The following is a 9,145-nucleotide window of genomic DNA, read 5'->3' on the forward strand; positions in this document are numbered from 1 at the left end:
ACCAAGGTTGTGGGTTCCATCCCCAGTCAGGGCATATGTAAGAGTCAACGAATGAATGCATAAATAAATGGGTCAACAAATCTATGCTTCTCTCTCTCTGAAATCCTCAAATCAATAAATAAAAATAAAGTACTGCACTGGGAATAGAGTCACTAATAATTTTTTTAAAAGAACCCCCAGCAGAGACTGGTACTACTGGCCACACACCCCTTGCTGCTCTGTAATTGCCCATCCCTTTCGTAGTTAGAGGGAGGCCATGTACTGGCCAATCAAATGCGAGTGATTGATGTATGTCTTTTCCCAGAGAGGTGGTTAGGCAGCAAGCACCTCCTCCATCCACTCTCTTCTTGGTCATGGCAACCTTGGCAGCTACATTTTCCAAATGGCATAGTTATAAGATGGAAGAGGACTGCTGAACTTGCACTATATTTTATGTGAAGGAGAAATAAATATATCTAGCTACTGAGAGTTCAAGGGTTGGTCTGTTACAACAATGCTTAGCAGTCATTGCTGTGATTCAGAACAGACATCTTGGTAAGAGACAGGCCATGTTCATTTAAGGGTACACAGAAGGTTATGTCAACCTTTCCTCTCAGGAGTTTGCTTTAAGAGTTCTATCCATTCTGCTCAAAGCTATTATTCATTGTATTCATTGGATGTCTACTCTTCTAGAGGGGATGGAATAAATCCTCCTAGACAAAAAAATTTCTTTTTGCTACAAAATGCGTTTATTTCCAGCCAGATAAAATTCCCCAACTGCATACATGGGTACATATTATAAGGTCCTTCTTTGATAAATGTCCTGTTTACAAGAGCCATTTCTAATTATGAAAATGCATACCAAACAAACATCTCCATCTCTTAAAATATAATTTAAATAAACCACTAATGTATAAGCCATAAGTCTGGTCACTGGCATGAGTGGCATGCAATTCTTCACGGAGGAGTCCAGAGCAACGGTGAGATTCCACAAGTCAGCAGGCAACAAGCACCTCTAGTTCATCTGCTGACTGTGTGGAGAGTTGCTGTGGGGCAGTGAGCCTTGTGTGAAAACAGCTGAGTACAGACAAAGAAGAATGGCATTTGCAACGTGGAGAGGCATTTCACAAAATGCAAACACCCTTCAGGTAAATCAGTGGACTGTGGAATGAAAGCCTGGTGAATGCACATCTGTTTACACTAGCCCACTGGGCACTCAATATTGTGGCACCATCTCACTGGGCACTCAATAAATATCAAGGTAAGGATAAGAGAATAAATTGGAATGCTGTCTTGGTGCCCAACATCTGTTTTCAAGATTGAGCTTTAGGTTATGAATTTTTTGCATACCGTATTTTTGTTTCTTCAGAGTAAATCGTTCTATTTGGAAAGCCACCCGTTTCCTTATCTTTAGATTCTTCATTAGCATTTAGAAACTCCTTGCAGACTGCCAGTCTTAGGCGCTCATTGGCTTAAAGATTTAAAGAGCACAGACAAGTCCATACAAAGTCTTGATTTGTCCCTTGAAAATATTCTGTTTGGCTCAGAATATTCTCTAGGATCTAGTTTATTCTTCACAACTTCTCTCCTTTTGGTTCCTCTTAATATCCCAAGCCTGAAATAGCCTTGGCAACTCACAGGCTGAACAGTGTATTTTGTCATGAACTCTAATTTCAGTGCTATTTCCAGTGCCATGGCTCCTTCAGGACCTGAAATAGTTGCTCTCTTGAAGTTCCGTCCTTCGTCCTTCGGAGTTCACCACCTGCTCCCTGACATTAAGGTTCTTGCTCTAAGGCGGATGCTGGCGAGTTCCCCACAAAGGAAATCCCCGGAAAACTGGCATCCCCTTGTGATTCTCACGTCACTCTCTCCTTCCATCAGGCTAAGGTTGCAATTCCGGAGACACAAAGGAAAAGTTTCTAAACTCATCCTGGTTAATCATCGGGAGATGTCCCTCATCAATTGGAGTTAAAACTGGCTCTTCTTTTATGAAGTCGGGGTCAAAATTACTGACATCTTCTCGGGATTTCTGTCAACAAGGAAACAAGGGTCAGATCACGCACTTGAGGACTTTCTCGTCTTCGCTGAGCCTTAGCCCAGTGAGTTCAGAGAACTGCTCTGCCACTCACACTGTAGCATTATTTACAGTTATAACAATTATGATTACACAGCGTTTTATAGTAAATGTACTGCACTGTATATAATTATGGCCTTTGGTAACCACCAATGCACTCACTCCATGAAAATCTTGCTGAGTAAGGCCAGCCGTAGGCTGGGAGGCTAAGGGATTAACGTGGTCACCTGAACCAGCTGGCTCACTCACCCTTTCCTCTCCATTTCACTGAGGTGCCACTTCTCCACAGGCCTTACTGAGAGGCACACACGCTCGTATTTGCCAATGGAGGCTGAGTTCGCACTTGCCCCACTTCTTGTTTGTACCCAGGTCTGTGTGCTTGGAGGGACTTTCTCCGAAGACTTCTTGGAAATGCTGAGTTTAGGGAACAATGGCCTCTTCCTTTACCCACCTGTGAGATTCATTATGCCCAGCTGGCAGAGCTTCCCTTATCCCAAGGAAGATGGCAAGTGGATGCCCATTAAAGGCACTGGCTTTACCTTTGGGTGCTTGGTGTCCAACCTAGTAAGCTCTTCTAGATTAAGCTAATTGTGTGCTTGGAAATGCTGGCATTTTTACATCTTTAGGAACTATGCCGAAAAGGTCATTTCTGCTGTTATTAGACCTCTCATTGCTCTTACTTGAGTCAATGATACTTTTCTCTCCACCTCTGAGAAAACTCATCCCCCTAACTCTTGATCTACTGCTCGCCCAGCCTCTCTGCCTTCCCGTGTGGATCTCTAGACACAGAGCTAAGAAAGAGCTTACTTCTCAGACCAAGGGCTGGACCACCCTCAGGAAGGCTGCCCCACTCAGCTTGGGGAGGTACCTCTGTGCTCTAGGTATTTCTTCAGACAAAAGGGTCTTGGCCTGTTCTGGCCTCGGCTCTGTGCTATAATAGCATGCAAGAGGCGAGAACTTTGTGAGAAGTAACCTGGGCACGTGGTGTCGACTCCGGGTTGAGGCTGCCCTACCAAATGCCAGGCTAAACTTCTGGTGTGGTTCTCCCACGGGGAACCATCCCGTTGCTCAACAGACTTTGGTGGAACACTACGATATTCAAGAAAGAGGCAAGTCTGCTGTGATGGGCTTAGACACTTACGATTCTGGGTCTGAAAGGTGGTTCCAATTGGCGATGGTTCAGCTGGGCCCAGTCTATTTCCTTAAAGAAAGGATGTCTCAAGATGGCATGCTCGCCACCCTGAGTCAGGCTGCCCAAGCGCATAGTGGGGTTCTTGGTCATGAACTGCGAGAGAGGGGGAGAAAGAGAGTCGATCATTCAGTCATTTATCACAAGTACATCACAGATGGTGGGCACCCGCTCGGGCAGGGAAGCCCCGTGAGGCTTTTGGGCTGATTTTGCTCAACTCGCTGAATTTTCCATCAAGGGCAGCACAGCCACGGTGAATCATCCCTTAAAGGCGCAACTGCTTGTATATTTACGGCCTTCCCCACTTCCATTTCAGACATGGCCACTAAAATAAAGCTGAAGGGTCCAGTTTTCTGTAAATACCATGTATTTTTCTTTCCTCTTTGAAGAAAAGAAACTCTTTATAAAGTAGTGAGCCTTTCTCCAACTCCGCAGTTGTAGACAGCCCACATCTTATGAATGGGGCTACTTTTAGGAACAGCTGTGCCATTTTTCTGAGACCCGACTGGCTGGCCAGGATTCCCGCTCTCTGACAAGACCACAGGGAGAAGAGTGAGAGCCATTATTTTGAAGATCTCTGTGAAGAAGCCGCCAAGGGCGAAAAACTTAAACGTTCTGTGTTCTGGCTCTAGGATAGACAAAGTTGGCCACTTTTCTTTAAGTAACAAAGATATCATAGTTTTAAGTGAAAAGTGTTTTTTTTTGTTTTTTGTTTTTTTTTTCCTTCAAGATGCTTCCTTCTCCCCTGTTCTTCCATTTCAAAATGTTGAATGACTGAGATTCTTGCTACATGGGCCAAAAACTAAAACAAGCATCATCACACATTCAACGTGTGTGTATAAGCCTATGTCTTTATGTCAATTGGGAAATTTTCTTGGGGCTGTGCTCCTGTCAAGATGTTTGGGCTAAATCTACTTTCACAAAATGGCCAATGAAAAGTGTTCTGATCACATCCTGACCAGGGACTATATGAGATAATTCACTTTTCACAGCCAGAATGTGATTTTGGATTTCAAAGACCCTGAATCTAACTTAATTTCCCATTTTAAAAAGAAAATTGCCTCGGATAATATGTTTTGCTTTTGGTTTTAAATTTAAATCGTGTTATCTTTGAACAAACTTATGATACCCGATGACAGGCCCTGAGCACCCCTTTCCAGGTTTGATTTACGGGTACGGGACAAAAGTGATGCTGTGTTCAGAGAAACTGCTTTGGAGTGGAAATTTCCAGAGTCAATACAAAGGCGATCTTGTGGAAGGTGCAGACGTGAAAAGATGGTGTTAGAGGCAGCTATGCCGCCACGCCAGGTGTCCAGCTGCAAAGCCTCCAGTGTTGTTTCAGCTGAAAAGGATCATATGGAGAAAGGAGGTGGCAGCAAAAGTCCCTAAGCAAATACGACAGGATGGGCCTCAGAAAATGTGGAAACAGCTTTAAAGGGGAGCCAATAAAAAGGGAAGACACAGATGGGGTTGACAAGGGATGCAGCCACAGGATTGGAAGAGGAGCCAGAAAGGGAAAGGAGCTTTCCGAGCTCCACGGGCCCAACCAGAGCAGTGGGCTCTCCAGGCAGGTGCAGTGGTCAGCACGGAGGCAGGTGATACATAGCTCACAGGTAACTGAGTTCTGTGAGAGTGAGGGGTTCTGCTGCGTGGACTCTCCTTGTATGTTGGGAGTATCATTATCAGCCGCTCAGCAAGGAAAGGGAAATGCATACATAGAAGAAACAGGTAGATTCTCTCCTTAGGAAGTCAATGGGATACCATCTCTGATAGAACAGTAGTATCTATTCTAAAAACGAATTAACAAAAATCTGTGTTTCTAAAAACTCAGGATCCAAGGGTGGGAGAACAGATCCAGATGGCTCTCTCTTTCCACTCTCTCTGAAAAGCAATGGGAAAAAATATCCTCGGGTGAGGATTAACAACAACAAAAAGAAAAATCTGTTAATTCCAGATGGCTCTCTCTTTCCACTCTCTCTGAAAAGCAATGGGAAAAAAAAATCCTCTGGTGAGGATTAACTAACTAAATAAAATATTAATGGAAGTAGTAGCAGTAGTAATGGTATTTTTGTCACAGGAACAAAACCAAACCATGGAACATTTCTCAAGACCGACAGTATACAGATTTGGGAGGTTAATGAGCTCAGCTTTGCATTTCAGGTATAGAGACATCCACATGGAGATGACTGGTTGTGTAAGTCTGGGTGCAGCCATGGGTTAGAGAGCTAATCCTGAGACATCAACATCTGGTGAGGGAGCAAGAGCTAAAACTGCGAGGGCCACAGGATTAAGGAGAGGGAGAGAGAGTGCTAACTGAGACTGGCCCAGGCCTCAGACATTTTGTTTGGCCCATATCGGGTGTTTTAAAATACTTTTAATTACTTGCCACACATTTAAAGACTAGGAAATGTCTCATCACATAAAAGTCAAGTTTTCCAATTTCTCTTGGAAAACGGGATATTCTGGAACACTAGACCTTTTTCTGGATAAAAGTGGCCTGGGGTTGAACAGTGGCTGCCTCTTTAGAGGGGCAGATGGGCCCTGGTCAGCCACGTCCCACCACTCCTGGCTGGCTCTGCTCCCTGACTTGCGTGGCTCCTGCACCCTGGCCCAGAGTGAGAAGAAAGCCAGGGTGGCAGTGGGAGGGGCTCATGAAGAAGCAAGAGGAGAACAAACAGCAAGAAACAGAAACCTGGACAGGGACCATTTCAAGAAGGAGGTTACAGCCCCTCTGACTACCCCCCTCTACAGAGTCAGAGATGGGGAGTTAAGGGAACAGGTGACATTAGTCCCCAGCCTGAAGTCTTTCACAGGACACAGTGGTAGAGGTGTATAGGGTTGGGGACCACGGAGCTCGCTGCCCCGGAGCCAGGCCCAGGACTCTCCTAAGCACCGTGTTCCTGCTGCTGAGAAGTTAATGGCATAATCCTTTCACAGAGAGCTTCCTTTATTTGCTTCTGTCCCTAAGGGGACCCAAATGCCAAACAAGTTAACAATGTTTGAGCAATCATTTGTCTGTGTCTAAGGTCTACTTAAAATTTGCCTCACCTCAACTGACCTCCTTCCTGACCGTGGGCCCAACGAGAAAGTCAGCCAAGGCGGAAAATAAAGTGTCTTCATGAAAGATTCTGGACACATTTACTGAAGGAGGCAGAATGTTTTCTAGGGTCAATAAAAGCACTTTACAAGCTGCAAAGAGTGAGAAGGCCGGGGTGGAAAATCTGACTCCACCCCAAATGTAAGTGTCAAGCTGACTGGGAAGCAGGGGCCCGAGAGCGATCAAGAATGCATGGGCTCATTTCGAATTCCCCTGCCTCCTGTGGCTCTTGGTAAAGTGGAATCTAACTGCAGGCTGCGGAAGGAACCAGAGGCACACCTGACCTCAGAATGAGGCACTCAGCAGTTCTGTCAGGGCCGCAGGGAAAGTCTGACCACAGGGGAGAGCAGTCAGCCACGCGTCTTCCCGAAAGAAGTTCTACAGTGAAATGTGAGAGACTGAGGGCAGGTTTGTACAAGAATGCCCTGGGAAGCCTACCGTAAACTAGGGAAACATGTAAAACATATAAGAGCTCCTCTGACGGTGAGGCTCTGCAGGTCCATGATCTGTGTCGATCTACCAGTTCTATCGCCAATGAGCTTTGTGACCTTGTACACATTTCTTAACTTCTCTGGGCCTCAGCTTCTCCAACTATAAAGTGGGGGATTTCCCTGTATCTCTGAAGGTTGCTATGACAAGTAAATGGGCTAATCCATGTAAAATGCATGTCACCTAGAAGCCCTTGATAAACGGTCCTATCAGTAAGCATCTTGTTAAAACAGTTGTAGGTCCATCCTGTTCTACCTAAAGGCAGGAGCATGGCCTGAGAGACTGAGAGTCTGAGGTCAGCCTTGACCCTGAAGCTCATCTGGCTCTCTCTGTTCCTCCACTGTGCAGCCAGTGGAGACAGAACAAGGTCTGCTCTCACAGTCCCAGGCTCCAACAGTGGTAGTAATAGTCTCTGGGAAACAATTTTTGTGAAAGTACAGATTTCTAAAGACGATCTTAAAACAAGAAGACAGATAATATTCGGGTTTTAACGTGCCGTTGTATCTGCAGCAACAAAAGGAGGGAGATAATGAATGCAGGATGAGGGTGCAATGGAGCCATTTCCTTGTAAGTCTGGTGTCAGGCACAGCACTCCATGTCTCATGGGCTCGGTACACAGGAGGAGGCTGTGGCTTAGAGCTGTTGGATGTTCTACAGGATAGAGTTCAACCTAACGCTGTGTAATAATGTGTCTTGAGATAACAGGATCCAAATGTACTTTTGAAACTCTTTATAATGTAGACAATGGCTAAAAGTAATTTTTTTTTCCTCTTTCAAAATCTGTCTGACTTCAGAGGAGGAGGACTAGTTATATAAATAGAGCCATCAGTCTAATAAGATTTTCTTCCAGGAGGGAGAACACACTGTATTTTCTTTCTACTAGCTGGATTTGGCTGTTGGGCAAACAAAATGACCTTCTCCTTTCATTCGATTTCAGACAAAAGAGCCGGGAGAGTTAGCTGTTAGTCCTGGCAAGCCAGAGGGAAGGGAACTGTGCCACGGGACATGCCCATCAATATTCCAGGGAGACACCCTGAAATGGAAGAAGGCATTGTATGGCTCTACAGAGAGTCCTGGGGAAGGAGAGCAGAGAAAGAGCTCAGGACACAGAAGCGTGTATGGTACATGGTATGGTGTCCAGCCTCAGCCAGCATGGGCGCACAACACAGGGTTGACAAAACGCATGCTGGTGTGTGCATGTTGCAGCTACACATGTCTGCCTTTTGCCACTGGCACAGACAGTCTGACCTAGTTAGGAAGACCTGTCATCAAACCTCCTTTCACACCCCTCCATGCCAGCTGTGGTGGTGAGGCACAGGCATGAGAATGACCTGAGCCAGTAGCACCATCCAGCTCAGAGCAGTGGTAAGAGGGAGAAGGACAGACATGTGAGTTAGTTAATGGACAGCATGGGAGGAAAGAGACACCAGGGCTCTGACTTGGTGTCGATAAGTCACTTTTCTATAGGAGAAGGCAGGGACCAATATTTCAACCTAAGATGAAGCTGATGAGAAACCATGGGGGATGGGATGGTGCTTGGGATGGGGGAGGATACATAATGGATTTTCAAAATAGCTCTGAGGAAACAAACTGTCATCTTCTCAAGGACAGGTTATTATATACAATCGTTGCTATGGAATATTGGACAGGTTATTATACACAATGGTTGCTATGGAATATTAGAGGAGCCAAGAGAAGGAGTTTTGCTCTAGCTTGTTCAGAGTGGATCTGTGTGGAATATACTAGGCAGGGCTGAAACTAGTAATCTGCACATCTAGGGCAGTCCATCACCCTGCCATTCTCACTGCACACAGAGATCCCTGGTTTGGGCAGGGGGCAGCTGTTGGAGTGGGAAAGAGAATGGTATAGTTTTTATTTACCTTTATTTTTCAATTACAGTTGACATACATGATATTAGTTTCAGGTGTACAACATTGTAATTGGACACTTATATACCTTATAAAGTGATCACCCCGATAAGTGTTCATCTAACACCATGCATAGTTATCACAAGAGAGGGGTGGGCAAAAGTAGGTTTATGGTTCTGAGTATGCAAAAACATAGTTTATTTTTGTATTATTAATTATTGTATTATTTTCCATACAAATGACTGTAAGCCTACTTTTGTTCACCCATAATATTGACCACATTTCCTATGCTGTACTTTACATTCCCATGACTTTTGTAACAGACAATTTGTACTTCTTAATCCCTTCACCTTTTTTATCCATACCCACCTCCATCTGGCAACCATCAATTTGTTCTTTATATGTGAGTTTGTTATAAGATTTTATTCTTTTTATGGCCAAGTAATTTT

General features: G+C 44.8%; 1 protein-coding gene across 1 annotated transcript in view; it reads right to left on the reverse strand.

Moving 5' to 3' along the window:
• Positions 1-705: 705 nt before the first annotated feature.
• The window catches only part of PRKCH (protein kinase C eta), a 226,610-nt gene continuing 218,170 nt past the window's right edge, over positions 706-9,145 (reverse strand). The window contains exons 13-14 of the mRNA XM_006767644.2: positions 3,195-3,338; positions 706-2,008 (exon numbers count right to left, since the gene is read on the reverse strand). Of these exons, the coding sequence (XP_006767707.1) occupies positions 1,862-2,008; positions 3,195-3,338 (291 nt within the window). The 3' untranslated portion in view covers positions 706-1,861. The remainder of the gene's footprint in view (positions 2,009-3,194; positions 3,339-9,145) is intronic.

This window comes from Myotis davidii, unplaced genomic scaffold (genome assembly GCF_000327345.1).
Source record: "Myotis davidii unplaced genomic scaffold, ASM32734v1 scaffold281, whole genome shotgun sequence".
Lineage (NCBI taxonomy): Eukaryota > Metazoa > Chordata > Mammalia > Chiroptera > Vespertilionidae > Myotis > Myotis davidii.